The sequence below is a fragment of the Siphateles boraxobius genome, unplaced genomic scaffold (assembly GCF_051911475.1).
Source record: "Siphateles boraxobius isolate OS27281-9 unplaced genomic scaffold, OSU_SipBor_1 61, whole genome shotgun sequence".
In the NCBI taxonomy this organism is placed as follows: Eukaryota; Metazoa; Chordata; class Actinopteri; order Cypriniformes; family Leuciscidae; genus Siphateles; species Siphateles boraxobius.
The window spans coordinates 9,333,035-9,351,810 of NW_027509188.1; the positions used below are offsets into that span (position 1 = coordinate 9,333,035).

Sequence of the window (18,776 nt, forward strand, 5' to 3'; positions counted from 1 at the left end):
CTACCCAGACAGGTCCAATCATTTAGTTGTAAGTATTTATTTTTGTTGTTAGTTGTAGTAGTTTTATTCCTTCCTGTCTGTTCATTTGGTGGTGGTTTTCTGCATGCCGCATGTTTTTTGTCTTTGTGTGCTATTTATTGCTTTGGTTTTTTTACTTAGTTGTTTGCACAAGATCATTCCTTTTTGTCTTTGTAAGAACCATTAATTGTAGCTGGTGGTGGGACCTTGCCGCTGTTGTGCCTCAGTGTGCTCCATGTGGTTTTACAAGGGGTTCTGCATGCTGCATGTTTTGGGCTCTGTCTGTGTGCTGTGGTTTTCTTTTCCATTGTGTTTGCATGAAATTTCTTTTATCTAATTTAGATTAACAACATAATTTACCAATCATTGTACCTGGTGTGCGCTTTTGTCTTGGGTCACTATGTGTCTGGTCTATGTGCTTTTGATATCACTGCATGTATGTATGTATGTATGTATGTATGTATTTGTGTGTGTGTGAGAGAGAGAGAGCAAACCATCAGCTGACCCGCAGGTAAGACCATACCACATGTTTTTATGCCTAACCCTTGAGTCTTTTCAGATTAGTTTATTTTATCAGGACTTCTAACCGGTCTCTCTCTTCTGTAATGTACTCCTATTACTTGGGATAAACTAATAAACTGTTTTTATTGGAATTCACGTATTCTGTGTATTGTTACATTTTAAGGGTGGTTAAGCGATCACAACAGAACAAGCATGACTTAAATCTTGAACTGAAAAATATGTAATTTTATTAATGTTGTACATGCCAATATGGTTTTTATTAATTTTCATCCAAACGAGGCCATTGAAAGCCATGATAGGTCTCGTCACCACTATGAAATTGTTGCCTGACAGCTGAAACCAGACAGGAGGGTAGAGGCTTCCTTATATGCCTGCCAAGAACTCCATATGCCCAGCGTATAGCCTGCCTGTATGCAGTGTACCGGAATTGCCTACGGATGAGTATGTTGGAAACATGTTTATTGTCTAAACTACACATCTCTATTTGCTCTATTTGTTTATTTTAACACCTATAACTGTTTAAGTTGGTTCATAAGACTTCATGTAAAAAGTAAACAAACAATTAACATACTCGTGCGTGCTGGCTTGAAGGGGACCATGATCCTGCCTGAGGTGTGAGTATGCTATCTTCAGCACAAACGGATTTAGGCAGCATGCCTCAAATCCTGGATGCTGAGTGAGGCACGTCACATCTGGTCGGGGGTGAGCTCCTCGACCAGCGACCAAAACGCACTCACTTCCCTAAAGCACAAGCTTTCCAATGCAGTTTCCATGGGACGACACCGCCCACACAAGCACCTGACAAACACAGTGACAGACACGTGTGTGTGTGTGTGTGTATGTGTGTGTGGGTATGTGTGTGTGTGTGTGTGAGAGAGAGAGAGAGAGAGAGAGAGAGAGAGAGAGATTTTGGTTGGGTGACAGTTGTAGGTTACAGTTTGACAAGAGTTTTGAGTGTGACAGAAGCACAATGTTGTGTTTTATTGCGAGTGTACACAAATATAAGTAAACACTTTGCAGTTTGAACGATATCCTGTATGAACAAAATGACGATGTTTTTATGTTTCCACTGTTCGATCGCGCCCGCGTCTCTCTCTCTCTCTCTCTCTCTCTCTCTCTCTCACACTCACACACACACACACACACACACACAATACGAATAGAAGTATAATTCCACCCCTAATAGCTAGCATGATGCTTTCTATTTCTAGATGACAAAGACAAACTTTACCAGTACTACGACACTATGACAAAGGTTACCGGTACTTATCTGAACTAACGTCATGATCATATACTGCCACTAGATATAAAGAAAACGTTGATTTTTCACTCGGTGCTATTCAATGACCGTAAAAAAAATATATGTGTCGTTATTGTGCACTGCTGCTCGTAAGTTAAAACGGCTTGCCATAGCTTGTAGACTAGCTCCAGTGTTCATTTCTGCGTTGCTAAATGTTAGCAACTCACCAGGACACTTCACCAACTCTCCACTCATTCTCCTCGGACCATGCATTCAATTGGCTTTGACAGCCATCAGTTCTTGGCAATTCTTCATTTGCCCTCTCACGTCTTGCAGGTTCAAAATTATACGGCTGCGGGCCATAATCCATGTTAGTTCTTCTTGCCAACTCTTCCTAATCCCAGTCAGTCGCCATAGTTCTAATACTAGGCTGAGGCACCCTTTCCTCCGCTTCTCCCCAACGTGACGTCATCACAGAGTTGCGTAAAAAAAAAGAATTATACCAGAAACGTTAAAAAATGGTCTTTAAGACCATTTTTGAGACATTTTAAAAATGATACACATATCTTGAGTGATTTATGTACCCATTATTAAACAGTGATGGTTAACCTGCAACATGGCCTTTAAATAATGGGTTTGTTATGAGTGCTTTTTCTTCACTCTTGTCCAAATTAACTATTTAATTATTTCTTAAATTTCTCACTTAGCATTTTTGTCTGGTTTCCAGTCCAAATATCTAGAAAATCTAAAATCAAGATGCATTTACTAGATAAGTAAAATTAGATAAGATATTATGCCTTGTTTTCCGGGGGAATTAATCAAAATTAAGTGAGTTTTTACTTACAACAAGCTAAATTATCTGTCCATGGGGTAAGAAATTCAAACAGAAACAAGATTATTTTTCTTACCCCATGGACAGATAATTTAGCTTGTTTTAAGCAAAAACTCACTTAATTTTCATTTATTTCCCCAGAAAACAATACGAAAATATCTTATGCCATTTTACAACTTTAGTAAATTCATCTTGATTTAAGAATATTTTTGATATTTGGACTGGAAACAAGACAAAAATACTAAGTAAGAAAAGCACTTTTTGCAGTGTATATTTGTAATAAGTCTAAATTTCAAGCACTGAGGTATACATCTTTAGATCCAAGGGTCAGATTATTAGAAACATGCAGTGTATCGGAACTTTTGGCTGGATCTGTAAAAGAGAATAAAATATAACCTTTCTTTATTTAGAAATCGTAGCGTGCTCCCTCGTGTGGTCAAGTAGTGTAACTGGATGGCGAATGTTACTTGCTAGCAACCATTTCTAATGGGAAGACAGAGTAGTCTTCTGCCAAGGGGTGTAATAGGAGCTTAGCAAGATTCTCGATCCAAATATCAGGAGGTTGTTTCTCTCATTGGAAACATTACTACAGTGAATTGTGATACTTTAAATCCTATAATAAGAATATAACCCCCCCACTCTCCTTGGATCACAGCTGACGTCATTTCCAATCACACACACCTGCACGTCATCATCACCCTCATCACTCCCACTTCAAAGCCACACTCCTCACCACAATTCATTGCCCAAACTCGTTTGTGGTATGTGGACTATTCCCCTGTCTCCAGGTCATTGTCCAACCTTGTTTGTTGTATGTGGATTATCTCCCTGGGTGCTTCTCATTTCTTATTTGTGCATCCTTGTTTCCTTTCCTTGCTTCCTTTCCTAGCGCCTCAGCTCCACCCCCAGTAGGTTGTGAGGGAAGGACGCAAGGAAAGAAAATGAGGACAGAGGAATCGAATGAAAGCTTTTTTTATACATTGGAACACTTGATCACTCGAGCGTCACTTCACAGTGTCATCAGCAGCGCTCAAAGGATCTGCCCTTATGTTGTTGAAGTTTGTTTATTTAAGAAATTCATAATGAATAATAATAAAGCAAGATACCCTGTTGAAATATGTGAGATGTGTGGTTTATATAAACTGAAAGGGTAAAGTGTAAATTCAAATTATTGTGACCGATGTGAAGGGGGAGGAGAATGTATACGTGCGTCACGTTTAGTCGATAAAACACGTCCGCATAGGATACACCTGTGTATCCTCGCTCATGACTCCTCTGAAAGCCTCCTCACTCCTCGATCCCTCGCGGTGCAATTAGAGAATTGAGATGTCCTTCAAGATGGCTGTGTTTGATTGGTTTCCAGGTCATAGGATGGAGGACAGAGGAGCGAGGAGACGAGGAGGGATATTGAGAAGCTACCCTGTTTGGACTCCACTACCCTGCTCACCTCATCCCTGCACCTTTGTATTTCAATAAATCACTGTTCACTATCAATTCTTCCTCTCCTGTGTCTCCATACTGTGACAATTTGTCCACCAAACCGGGTTTTTAAAAAAAAGAGTTTTTAATGGGAGCGCCACAATTTTAAAACGGCAGCAGCTTGACGAGGTGCTGAGCGTCTATTTCACGCTGAGCGCTAAGCGCTTTGGACACATAACCTTAATAATAATTTAATTAGAGAGCTCTGCAATTGCATTCTTACTAGTAAGAATTAAATAACTTAATTGGTATCTGTAGATTTTGAAGTTGGAATTTTAATTGAGTAAAAAAAAAAAAAGACAAACGGTTGCTTGCTGCATCAATCTTGCCAGTCATGAGCCGGTAAGTTAATGGATTGTTATCAGTTATCTACCATATAGATAATCATGGAATTCCCTGACGATGGCCCATTTAATAGCCACAAATTAGAGCTTGTGGGCAGAGTATTTAGATTACCTTTGAGTCAGCCCTCGACTCGCATAAGCAATGACCAGAGGTCGCTTGTTCTGTTCTTGGTACAGGGCTGCACCCAACCCTGTCGTGCTTGCATCCGTATGTAATTTATATGACAGCTTAGGATCAGAAATGCCAAGAACAGGAGCAGACACTAACTTGTTGAGGATTCTCTTTGAATGCTGTCTGACACACATGGTTCCTGCGTTCTGCAAAAGGCTCTTTTGGGTTTAAATAGGTTTTGTATTTACCTGTTACCATTCTCCCTTTCTGCTGAGGATATCCAGCTATGAGGTTAGTCAGGGGCTTGACAACTTTTGAGTAATATGTTTTGAAGCGTCTATAATATCATGAGAATCCCAGGAATTATCTAAGTTCCTTTAAATTCTGTGGTCTCGGCCAGGTTGTAAATGCTCAAATTTTCTCAGGATCTGTCCTTAGGCCTTCTCTAGTGTGGCAGCAGACAGATGTCTGAAATAAATTTCACTTGTTAGACAACAACTTAAGTCCATAATCTCTGAGACCGTTAAGCACATGCATAAGCCTCATGGCATAAGCAAACACTCCACTCAAGAAACTTTTCAGGTTTTACTAGTTTAGTAACTAGTTTAGACAGCATTTGTTTATTAATTTCGTGACTTCGATCTAGGGCTGGGCGGTATATCGAGTTTGTACAATATATCGATATTTTTTATCCCCACGATATGGAATGAGGCAATACCGTTTATGTCTGAAAAAAAGCGGAGGACGCAGTGTGAGCTCCTGCAGTGAAAGTACATGGTAGCCTACAATTTGTCCTAAACATGACACAAGTTTATATTAAGCGCTTTAAAATAACTGGTAAGATATAGTTAACAAGCAGCTTGCCCTGTCAGATCCTCAGACAGACTGTTGCTGACTGACAGATAAATAACTTACTTGCGCTGTTTAATGCGATTGAGACGTGGTGCTTTCCTCAGTGCTTAACTTACATATCACAGGTATATTCTCCATCTGTATATGTTAGAAAATCAAACAAATATGTCCATTTCACTGTCAGGAGAGGACGAGCTTCTTCAAGTGAATCTCCGCTAAAATTCAAGCTTCCGGTAATGAGCGCCGCCGCGCGCATGCGCGCCAAACAGACAAGCACAATAGAATAGTAGCGCAATAATTCTGACTAAAATATACATAGGCTATTGCTAAAATATTTGTTGTTGGAGACAATAAATGTGCCATATGTGGAATTTTAAACCTACAAGTATATTTTTATGAAAGTGACCATTATAATGAGGTAATCAAATGCAGGCTAATATAATTAGTTTGTGCTTTTGTTTTTATTTTCATTTTTAGTTTAGCCTTTAGTCGTTTTAAAAACAAAAGAATTATATTTGTTTTTAGTTTGTAATGTTACAATGTAATGTGATTTTAAACACCTTTTTGCACATTATATATTGCATAGCCTAAATTACATTTACTATATTTGTTTCCATATCCTTCAATATCAACATTGTTTGGATATCATTGAGCAGGATGTGAAATAATTTTTTAAAAATAAATACAGATTTTCTTTATCCAAGTAGAAAAACCTAGAAAGTACCGAGATATATATCGTATATCGCCATTTAACCAAAAAATACAGAGATATGATTTTTTGACCATATCGCCCAGCCCTACTTCGATCATTTGGTCAAGACAACAGAATTTATCCAGAGGCCAAAACGTGCCTTATTGTTCTAAGACTTCCAATTCACAGTACCCATGACTCCTTTAGAACCTACATGACTGAAGGTATTCTGCAGTCGCCAACTTTCGGCACCATGTAGTACCTTGTTCATGTAAGGGTGATAAAGGAAATACGTGAAAAAATTCTCTTAAAGGAACACGCCGACTTTTTGGGACTTCAGCTTATTCACCGTATCCCCCAGAGTTAGATAAGTCCATACATACCTTTTTCATCTCCGTGCGTGCTGTAACTCTGTCTGACGCATCCACCGCTAGCCTAGCTTAGCACAAAGACTGGAAGTAAACAGCTCCAGCCAATAAGTAACAAAATATCGCCAACATTTTCCTATTTATATGTTGTGATTTTTATAGTCACTGTGTGTAAAAATAACAAGGTCATATGAGACACGCCAGTATGTTTATGGAAGTCGTGGGATTTCATGTGTTGCGTGATATCTCTGCGCCCAAGTAGCAGTGCTTCGCCTGTGCTTCCCCCTAATATAGTTGTCACGGATCACAGAGGAATCAGACAAGATGGTAAGTTATCAGTGTTTATTTTGCAGAAGGATTGCGGTCGGAGATAACAGGTGAGAAGAAGTAACATAGAAAGTTCAATGAAGCTTAGCTGTGGTTTTAAGTCTCTCTCTTTCTTTCCCTCTCTTGCAGGTGGCGTGGCGATGGCTGGTACGGATGGGTTGATCCAAGATGAGTGAAGCGACGGTAAGTAGAAGGTAAGTGATCGGGAAGTCTGTGAGCCATGGAATGACGAGACCAGACAAGTGACTGCAGTGAAGGTGAGTGTTTTATAGTCCATATGGTTGATGGGACACAGGTGACGGTGATTAGTACTCAGGGGATAATGAACGGGGAAAAGTCTGGTTGGGTGAAAGGGAACGAGTGGGCGGAGATGGTGATCTGGATGATGTAACCCTGACAGTACCCCCCCCTCCCGAGGCGGCTCTTGACGCGTGAGACGGGCGCTGCCGGCGGCGAGGTCGACCACGACCCCTGGGAGCCGGACGATCCGGATGATCACTGTGGAACTGGGTGAGTAGCGTTGGATCCAAGATGTCATCTCGCAGGACCCAGGAACGTTCCTCTGGTCCGTAGTCCTCCCAGTCCACCAGGTACTCCAGCCGAGGACCTCGCCGCCGAGAATCCATGATAGATCGGACTCGATAAATGGGCTCCTCTTCAACGGGAACGGGAGGAGGTACATCAGTGGGAAGGTTATCTGAGGGAACAGGGGTGACAGGGTCAGTGAAGGGTTTAAGTAAGGAAACATGGAATGAAGGAGCAATCCTGAAATGAGGGGGAAGATTGAGCCTGTAGGTCACTTCGTTCAACTGCCTCTGGATGGTGAATGGTCCGATGAATCGAGGACTCAGCTTACGGCAAGGTAGACGGAGACGGATGTCTCGAGTCGACAACCACACCTTTTGACCTGGCTGATACTGAGGGGTGTCGAGTCGGTGACGGTCCGCTTGTTCCTTGTGTCTCCGTACTGCCTGCTGTAGATGCACATGAGCTGAGTCCCATACCCCCTCGCTCTGATGGAACCAGAAGTCGACAGCTGGAACCTCCGAGGGCTCACCCGACCAAGGAAAGAGTGGAGGCTGGTAACCAAGGATACACTGGAAGGGGGTGAGCCCGGTGGTGTTCTGCCGCAGAGAGTTTTGGGCATACTCAGCCCATGGGAGGTAACGGTTCCAGCTGTCCTGGTACTGATGGCAGTACGTCCGCAGGTAACGTCCAATCTCCTGAATCTTCCGCTCAGTCTGGCCGTTAGTCTGCGGATGGTAGCCTGAGGAAAGGCTGATGGTGACCCCGAGGAGTTTGAAGAAGGCTTGCCATACTCTTGAGATGAACTGAGGTCCCCGATCCGAGACGATATCCTCTGGGAGGCCGAAGTTCCTAAAGACGTTGTGGAATAGAGCTTCAGCTGCTTGTAACGCAGTGGGAAGACCAGGTAAGGGAATCAGCTTACAACCTTTAGAGAATCTGTCCACAACAACGAATACGCAGGTAAAGCCTTCTGAATTGGGTAGATCAGTCATGAAATCGACACCAATGTGTGACCATGGTCGCCTGGGAAGAGGTAACGGCACGAGCTTGCCTTCTGGGACTCTCCTCGGGGTGTTGGTGATGGCACAGACTGAACAACCGCGGATGAACCTGGAGACATCTCTGGAGATGGACGGCCACCAGTACCGTTGACTGAGGAGCGAGAGGGTACGCTTGCTACCCGGATGTCCAGAGCCCGGAAGGGAGTGAGCGGAGTCCGTACGAAAATACGCCCTTCTGGACCTCCCGGCGGAGCGGGTTGACGTGTCAGTTCCTGGGCGATCTGTTGGTCAACCTCCCAGACGATTGGACTGAGGATTACGGCTGGAGGGAGGATAGGTTCGGGATGAAGATCTTCAACAGAGGTGTGATGGAGTCGTGAAAGTGCATCAGCCTTGCAATTCTTACTCCCGGGACGATATGACACCACAAAGTTGAAGCGTGTGAAGAATAGAGCCCAGCGGGCTTGTCTAGGGTTCAGTCTTTTAGCCTCCCTTAAGTACTCCAAGTTGCGATGATCGGTGATTACTGTGAATTGATGGTTAGCTCCCTCCAGCCAGTGCCTCCACTCCTCAAGGGCCAGTTTGATGGCCAGCAGCTCTCGGTTACCGACATAACCGTCATAGTTCCGCTCCGCCGGGGCTAATTTCTTGGAGAAGAAGGCGCATGGAAGGAGTTTGGGTGGCTCACCCTGCCGCTGAGAGAGAACTGCTCCTACTCCAGTAGATGAGGCATCTACCTCTACCACAAACGGAAGGTCCGGGTTTGGATGAATGAGGATGGGAGCAGTGATGAAAGTTTCCTTTAAACGCTGGAAGGCCTGTACTGCGGAGGGAGATAGGGACAGAGACTTGGGCCGTCCCTTGAGGGAAGAAGTGAGGGAGCACTGATATGACTGTAGTTCCGGATGAATCGTCTATAGAAGTTCGCGAACCCCAGGAATCGTTGCAGTTCCTTTACGGAGGAGGGTTGTGGCCAGTTCTGGATAGTTTCCACCTTCCTCTGGTCCATTTGGATGCCCTGTTGGTTGATGACATAACCCAGGAAGTGAACGGTAGAGGTGTGAAATTCGCACTTCTCCAGCTTCAGATATAACCTGTGTGCTCTCAGCTTCTCGAGGACCTGGATGACATGTTGATGGTGCTCAGACATAGAAGAAGAGTATATGAGTATATCATCAATGTAGACGATTACAAAACGGTTGAGGAACTCTCGAAGGACTTCATTCATATGACCTTGGAAGACGGCAGGAGCGTTGGACAGTCCGAAAGGCATGACCTGATACTCGTAGTGGCCCGAGGGGGTCACAAAGGCAGTTTTCCACTCATCTCCATGCCGGATTCGGATCAGATTATACGCACTTCTAAGGTCCAGTTTGGAGAAAATGCGTGCACCACGCAGCTGTTCCAGGGCGGCAGGTACCAGAGGAAGGGGATAGCTGAATTTGACAGTCTGAGAGTTAAGATGACGGTAATCGATACAGGGCCGCAAGCCTCCGTCCTTTTTGGCCACAAAGAAGAAGCTCGAAGCGGCAGGGGAGGTAGATGGTCGAATAAACTGCTGATGTAAAGCTTCCTTCACATACTCCTCCATGGCCTTCTGTTCCGGGATGGACAGAGGATATATACGACCTTTGCGAAGGGTGGCTCCGGGTAGCAAGTCGATGGCGCAGTCCCATGGCCGGTGTGGAGGTAGTTTGGTTGCCAGTTCCTTACTGAATACGTCCTGGAACGCCTGGTACTCCACTGGGATTTCGCCTTGAACTTGGACTTCAGGGCTTTCCACCGAAGTAGAACAGACAGGAACTCTAGTTTCCCCCGCGGGTGACTTGGAACGGGACGAAGAATGAACCTTCTGGATGGAACTGAGGCAGGATCTATGGCAATCTTCACCCCAACGAAGTACCTCTCCAGTTCCCCAGTGGAGTACCGGCTGATGTTGTACTAACCAGGGACGTCCCAGGATGATACCCGCGGTGGACTCCTCCAGCACCATAAGAGAAATTTCCTCAGAGTGTAAACAGCCGATACGAAGAGTTAGAGTGGGTGTATAATGGCGAATTCGACCACGACCTAATGGCTTGCCTTGTATGGTTTGGACGGGAAGATCTCGGCACAGACGGCGTCGCCGAATATTCAACTTTTGGAGAAACTGGGTGGATATGAAGTTCCCCGCAGACCCGGAGTCAATGAGGGCTTGCGCTGGGAGACAAACACAGGAGGTTAATACATGTACTCTGGTACGTGTGAGAGGCTCAATCTTCGGGGAGAGTTGAATGGCACTTACCGCCTGTCGCGGAGGTCGTACAGGGCAAGAACTGAGGAGATGCTTGTCGGAAGCACAGTATAGACAGAGGGAATGTTGAAATCTGCGCTGGCGTTCAGCTGTAGAAAGGTGGGTGGAGTCTACTTCCATTGGAACTGGTGCTGGAGGAGTGACTGAAGGCGCCGGAGGCGGAGAACTTACAGTGGGTCCAAACCTATCACAAGCGGTGAGACGCTGGGCTGTACGGATTGTCTGCTGGATCAGATTCTCTAACCCCATGCTGTCCTCATACACCACCAACAGCTGGCGGACGTTGGAATTCAAACCATGACGAAAGGCGGTGATCAGGGCGGTTTCATTCCAGCCGCTAGCTGCGGCTAGTGTGCGGAACTGAAGCGTATACGAACTCACTGAAGAATTTCCTTGACGGAGGTTATAGAGTTGCTCGTGAATGGACAGTTCTGATATTGTTTGCCCAAAAACCTCTTTAAAGTGCTGTTTAAAATTTGAGAAGGATTTGACCACCGGGGCATCTGAATCCCACAATGACTGTGCCCATCGAAGTGCTTGACCAGATAACAGTGAGATAATGAAAGCCACCCGGGCGGTATCACTACGGAACTGATGCTCATTCATGGAGATATACAAGGATACTTGGAGAAGAAACCCACTGCAGTTCTCCGCCTCACCAGAGTAGGGCGCTGGCTGGGCCATGGGACTCGCAGAGGCAGTGAACGAAGCAGCGGGAGGTTGCGGAAGTGGAGGTGGTGGAAAGAGTGCCGCGGCGACCGGAGGATTAGCCGCTGAGGAATCCTCTTCTAAATCCGACTGATTAAGCATAATTACTCCTTTCTGTGGTCTGGTCTTCTGTCACGGATCACAGAGGAATCAGACAAGATGGTAAGTTATCAGTGTTTATTTTGCAGAAGGATTGCGGTCGGAGATAACAGGTGAGAAGAAGTAACATAGAAAGTTCAATGAAGCTTAGCTGTGGTTTTAAGTCTCTCTCTTTCTTTCCCTCTCTTGCAGGTGGCGTGGCGATGGCTGGTACGGATGGGTTGATCCAAGATGAGTGAAGCGACGGTAAGTAGAAGGTAAGTGATCGGGAAGTCTGTGAGCCATGGAATGACGAGACCAGACAAGTGACTGCAGTGAAGGTGAGTGTTTTATAGTCCATATGGTTGATGGGACACAGGTGACGGTGATTAGTACTCAGGGGATAATGAACGGGGAAAAGTCTGGTTGGGTGAAAGGGAACGAGTGGGCGGAGATGGTGATCTGGATGATGTAACCCTGACAATAGTAGTCCCAAGTCAATATCTGCCTAGGAAATCGCCTAGTGTTAATCTACATCCCTATTTGTACTCGTTGTGAATACGCAGGCCACAAGAAGTAATTACGTGTTTTTTTTTATTTATTTTTTATCACTTTTACTCAGGACATGCTAGCTGGCAACAAAGGATTCCATTCATTTTGCTAAGCTAGCGCCGACCCTGTCAAACTAAAACAATGCATGCACTGAGACAAAAATGCATTCGCACACATATCTAAATGTAGGATAGAATGTGAATAAGCCCTATTGCAGTGTTCCTTTAATGATCTGTAAGAATGGAGCTTCATAAATGCTGTTCATTGATTCGAGTAAATTTTTTGACATTTGGGTATAAAGTGTTTTAATTTTCAAATATATGGTGTAAAAACTTCCGAGTGCTGCCCTCTTCAGGTTAAACGGAAAGCTCCTGAAGTAGGGGTACTCTGTGACGTAGGGAACTCTGTGACGTAGGGTACTCTATGACGGTACTCTGTCACGCCCTTGGTGAGAGCTCCCCACGCCCTTGGCAGCCCCTGGTATAAAAGCATCTGGATCCGTCAAAACTACTGTAGCGAGTCAGGATTTACGAGTATTGAAAACGATCAGGATAGATAGCGTATATTAGCATCTAGTTAGCATAGCATTTATATTTAGATTATTTTGTGTAGCCTAGGTAGTTAATTCTCGCATATCGCTCGAGTGTGCAACCTGCATAATATGCGGGATTGCTTCTCCAACGCAATGGAGGTGGAAATGGGCTTCTCCTCACAGCTTGCGCTGCCAAACGCTGCTCTTCCTGCATGGACTCCACCACCGCAGCGGCGTCATGATGTGAGTGAACATATACTTTTAATCACAGTTTATGTTCCTTCTTATTAGGCTAAAGTTAACCCTCTGGTGTCGACAAACGCGCCGGCGCGATTTGCTGGATATTTTTTTTCACATAGCAACAAAATATACTGAACGTAATAGTAATAATAATCCTGGAAAAAATGACCTCAAAATGACTGAATATAAGAATAATCGGATGCCGATCGCGATGCGGGAGTTAAGACCACAGTTTGAGCCAGCGGCTCGTATTGATATGGCTCTGGCCCAGTGTCCACAGACAATTCACCCTCCTCCACTTCAGGTGAAGGTGGGGGAGAAAAGTCCTCGACTTCAAATGACCGCTTTGTTGCAAAGCTACTTTTGCGTCACTCCATTTTAGCGAGTCTGACAGCAGCCGTTACTGCGGGTCTCAGGTGCACGCCACCCCGCTCAGCCCCGCCCTCGGTTCGTCCCCTCTATCTCTGCTGGGCTCTGCCCACTTTTCCAGCATTTTTCAAATATTGCCAGTGGGTGGAGTCAGGCTCTGACCAGGGGTTTAATTACAGGGTTCCCACGGGGACTTAAAAAGCCTTCAAAGCATTGAATTTATTAATTTGGAAATAATACCTTAAAAAGACTTTAAAAAGTCTTGAATTTTGATGTCTGGGTCTTAAAAATTGTGCTGTATGTAACTTCTCCGTATTGTATTTTTCCTCAAAAGTTTAACCACGATTATTTTGATCTCAGCAAATCTCAGCATTCCACAGGAAAGGTTGACTGACGCCCTTATATTTTTAATGTTTGTTTTACGTTAGCTAGCTACCAATTTCATTCTGAGGTTATGGGGAAATGTAAATTTAATGAAGCGTGGCTGGATAAAAACTCTTTTCGTCATTGGTTAAAACCAGTGGACAACAACGTTTTTGAGGCTTTCTGCACCATATGCAAAAAAGGTTTCAGCCAGGTACAATGGGAATGAAGGCATTAGTCTCATGCCAAGTTGTCCAAGCACATGAACGCTCTCAATGGACAAAAACAAACTCCTTCCATCGCCTGCGTGTTTCAACCATTCAACCAGTGCGCTCACCACACACACACACACACACACCAGCTATACTGTAGGTGGAGCCAGTGCGCTCACCACACACACCAGTTATAGGTGGAGCCAGTGCGCTCACCACACACACACACACACACACACACACACACACACACACACCAGCTATAGGTGGAGCCAGTGCGCTCACCACACACACACACACACACACACCCTGGTGGGGGATAAAGTCTGCCTTATCAAAAACATTATCCAGATAATGGTGTGCACACTATTTATACTGAATTTTCCCAGCAGTCTCCATTCTATACCTATCCCTCCCACTTCGACAGAATGAACATATTTGTTGTGAATGATGCATCTGACGATCTGAAGTCGGTTGAGGTGTCGGCGCTGCGACAGAAATGTGTAGCCTTGCGAGGCGAGGACATTGCTGTTGTGCCATTTGACTGGTATGATGACGAGATGGTTTAGAATAGAAATAGAATAGAAAGAGCTTTATTGCCAAGTGTGCTTGCACACACAAGGAATTTTCCTTGGTACTGAAGCTTCCAGTGCACATATACAAATACAACAAGAAACAGAGTAATACAAATTATAAGAATAAAATTATAAGAAATATGAAAATTCTATAAAAATATAAGGTCACAGTTGGGTTTAGTTAGAATAAACATTTACAGATTATGAACATATTAACAGTATTTTGAATAGTATGTGAATAAATATAAATACCACCTGAATTTTGATATTGCACTAAAGTGGGAGTTGCACTTACAGGCATATGCCTTGGGAGATATGTTAACTGTTCAGGAGGGAAATGGCCTGTGGGAAGAAACTGTTCCTGTGCCGAGATGTTTTTGTGGCCAGTGATCTGAGTCTCCGTCTTGACGGTAACAGTTCAAACAGGTGGTGTCCAGGGTGAGTGGAGTCTGTGATGATTTAACCTGCTCTCTTTCTCACTCTGGAAGAGTACAGGTCCTGAAGGTTTGGCAGGGGGGCACCAATGATCCTCTCCACAGTCCGGACTGTCCGTTGTAGTCTCCTGATGTCTGATTTGGTAGCTGAACCAAACCAGACAGTGATGGATGTGCATAAGACAGACTCAATAACGGCTGAGTAGAACTGAATCAGCAGCTCCTGTGGCAGGTTGAACTTCCTCAGCTGACGAAGGAAGAACAGTCTCTGCTGGGCCTTTTTCACAATGGAGTCAATGTGATTGGTGAGTGGGGGGAGTGCTGGGCTGTTCCTCCAGAAGTCCACAATCAGCTCCACTGTTTTGAGTCTGTTCAGCTCAAGGTTGTTATAACTGCACCAGACAGCCAGCTGTTCAACCTCCAGTCCGTACTGGCCCAGCGTTAAGAGCACTGAACGTGTGAAAAGGGGAGAAGCATGAGCCAAACTGGCCAAGATACGATGTAAAGGTCGGCAGAACTTGTAGTATGCCAATTCATAAAATTCTTGTTTAAAAATAATTTCATGGTTGCTTCTACTTGAAATAACGTATTATTTCTATGTTCTGAAAATGCACATGAAATTGTCTTTGCCTTGCATTGTTTAAAAAATTCTACTGATGCTATTCTTGGCCAGGTCTCTCTTGTAAGAGATATTTTGTGTTCTCATGTTGTTGTTGATGTGTGTGACGTCATTGCCGTAAAGTATGTCGCAATTCTCGGGAGATTTGTCGGGGGCGCTCTTCTCAAACTTGCATTGCTGGTTTTTCAGCGGCGTCCCCCCCAAGCTTTACTACAAGGATAATTCGCCCTACTATGAGTTTGTTTACCACCGAAATGACTTTGAAGCTGTTATATTAAGGTAAAATTCTTGCATAGTGTGCCTTTTAAAGCGGCACTATGCAGGATTTCTGTTTTTGTCAAACAGCGATCCCTAGTGTCGCTGTAGAGTACTTGTATTTAACGTTACTGTCGTAAACACCACTCACGCAGAGCGTCTCTGCACTCACGGCCTCTGCACTTCATAATAATAAAGTAGCCTACCGCGTTAGGCTTACCTGAGCCTAAATGCCAGATGACACCAATAAAGTGTATCATGCACTTCGCATTATTTCGTAACAATGTCCGTTATGATGTTGTTAGACATGATTATTGCAATTTATCATAATAGTTTGCAAATTGCGCTCATTTACACTATTTACAACATGTAGGCTTATTTATGTCCTGATAATTATGTGAGATATTGACAACTGTTCTCATGATAATCGCAGGAATCAACTTTAACAATGAAAGCCTGAGCGAGTGGGACTCTTGTCCGGTTCCTTGCGCTGTTAGATTCTCGTTACCATTTTCTAGACTCTTCCGACCGCGCTTTCTTCGTTTTTTTTCGCCATTCTGAAACGAACGTCCGATTTTTACTCGTGTCTGACTCCTCGCTCGGTCAGTCGGCCGTTTCCTCTTTCTCTGTTCCTCCGACAATGCTTTCCTAGCTTTCTGCTTCTTATATGCCGGCTTAGCCATGACGATAGTTGTTCTTATAGCTAGCGCGGATCCTGGAAGGGGGCGTGTATGCGTGTAATGTGTGCAGTGCAGTAAAGCAATTCATTACATCGCGAGAGCTGATATCATGCGATACTTCCTGACACGGACCGCCGGCCCAAAGTTGCAAGTGGGTTTTTTCCACTCACAGGCACCAGGGGGGGTAAGACGGCCACCATTCAACCCGAAAAGAGTCATATAACCATTCCAATAACTCCGAAGCTGTTCAGTTAAGCTAAAAAAACTGCATAGTGCTGCTTTAACAGCCACCGTTTCTGGGACTCTGATGAGAGTGAAGAAGAGCCTGAAAATGGTGACTTTGTATCTCTGAGGATGCCACGACCTTCCAACTTGCCTGGTCTATCAGTTGAAGCCTCTAGCCCAAGCCAATTGCAATGGCAGAGTAAGGAATAATCTCTTAACATCGAAATAACAAATCATAATATTAATATTAGAGATATGGTTAACATTCTTAGTGCTAAAGATATTTCCCTCTCCTTGTATGCATTCCTTCAGCTCCTCCATCTCGCCGAGTGCCCGACAGCAGAGTAACTACTCCTCAACCTGGAGAAAACTGTCTAGGTCAGTGGTTCTCAACCTTTTTTGGCCCAGCGCCCCCTTTCCAAGATCCAGAACCCTGACCGCCCCCCACCACCACCAAAAAAGGGCTAAATGTCTTTATTGAATTTATGCTGATTATCATTCTGTTATAATAATAATAATAAAATCAATAATAATGTGTATGATTGACGTCCTTATTTTCTTCTTAAAATTATAATTATCATTATTATTATTATGAAATCCGTAACTTTAAGTATTTAAATTGTGAAACATTTATGTATTGAGTCAGTATTTCCATTTTCAAAACCGTGCTTTTGTCTTATTCTGAATTACTAAAGTACACCTAATAAGTGTACATAAGGGCCGCATCGTTTTCTCCTTTCCACAAGCGCTTGCGCTCCCGTCTGTTGTTGCTAAGAAAGCATGAACTGCGCTCTCCATGACATGATGACGAGGATACATTGCATTTGATACAAAGGATTGATTGATTTCTAGCCCTTGCATTAGCTTTACTAGTAGATATATTTATGGAGATGAGAAAAAAAAAACCTGCCCTGTACAGCTATGATCAGCTGTCCGGCCGAGCGTTCGATGTTGTTACGGAAAGGCCGAAGCTGATCAGATGGGTTTTGTCATTATGACTTGCTGTGCACTTGCGGCATTCTGAAAAGTTGAGATGTTTTCAACCGAGGCGTCGGTTAACATATTATGTCTTCAGTTAACTAATTTATAGTTATAAACGCAAATAATAATAATTACCATTATTACCATTATTATTATTACATTTGGGCTATGTAGAAGACGCTTTTATCCAAAAAAAAAAGAAGAACAACAAAGCAATTCTTCAAATGTCTCTCACAATACAAGTTAGTAGTTAGTAGTAAGATTATCACAAATAAACACAAGATGTTTACGCATATCCAAGTGTGTGTGCGGAGTGTGGCGCTTGCTGCATGCAGGCACGATCACGTGCATTTTCCTATCAACAGTGGAAACAACTGAAAATACTAGCTATATAATTTCTGGTCATACAAAAAAAAAAAAAACATAATTTGCAACTTTTATTTAAACTCACAATAACAAGAAAATGTGCTTTTGTAAATAAAATCAAACTATCAGGCGCACTTTGATGAACTGGAGCGCGTCTCAAATATGAACAAACAAAATATAGCCTACCTATATTGAAATGTCCACTTTTAAACTAAAAAAATAAACTAGCAACATTTAAATATTAATTAATTAACACAGACATAATTTTATTTTACATTAAAACATGGACGCTATGGAATTACGTCGGACAGAGACGCATTCGGAAGGGCATTTTCAAAAGTGCGAATGACTCATTCATTCTTTTTTTTTTCTTTTGCACAGGTAATGTTTTGAAAGACGATGTCTTGTAACGTTAGCTTACTGATGTAAATAAATAAAAATGTATACAAAGATGTGATGATGTCCTGATTCACTTTCTTTTTTTTTTCTCTTTTTTTTTTTATTGCATAACAAGAACAATATATAACATACACATACGGAGGATCACATAGTATTATATCTATTACATTCATAATAGCATCAAAGAAACAATAGACAGAAAGAAAAAAAAACTATAAGGGGAAACATTCCAAAAAATTCCAAAAAGAAAGGGATTCAAAAATAGTATACATCCGTTTCGCTTTTTTATTTCTTACATCTTTTAGGGAGACTTTCACTTTCCGTAACGGACTGAAGTGCGCGTCCGAGTGAAGACAACACATTTCAGCGCTAGATCGTCTCTTATTTAACAAACCAATGAAACGAATGCTGCTAGTTAACTGGATATGTTTTATTTGTATTGGTACATCCGTGCCGCGAGATGTTTTAAAAGTGTTTCAAAACCGCCCTGTAGGCTAAATGACGCCTAGGCTACTATTTCATATACCGGTAGGCTACATGTTCTACGATATGATATTTTATATTAATATTCTCATAGGAAC

General features: G+C 43.3%; 1 protein-coding gene across 1 annotated transcript in view; it reads left to right on the forward strand.

Moving 5' to 3' along the window:
- LOC143718549 (uncharacterized) overlaps window positions 1-16,886 on the forward strand; it is a 107,831-nt gene extending 90,945 nt beyond the window's left edge. The window contains exons 4-5 of the mRNA XM_077209567.1: window positions 16,512-16,648; window positions 16,762-16,886. Coding sequence (XP_077065682.1) covers window positions 16,512-16,648; window positions 16,762-16,886 — 262 coding nt within the window. The remainder of the gene's footprint in view (window positions 1-16,511; window positions 16,649-16,761) is intronic.
- Window positions 16,887-18,776: the final 1,890 nt, after the last annotated feature.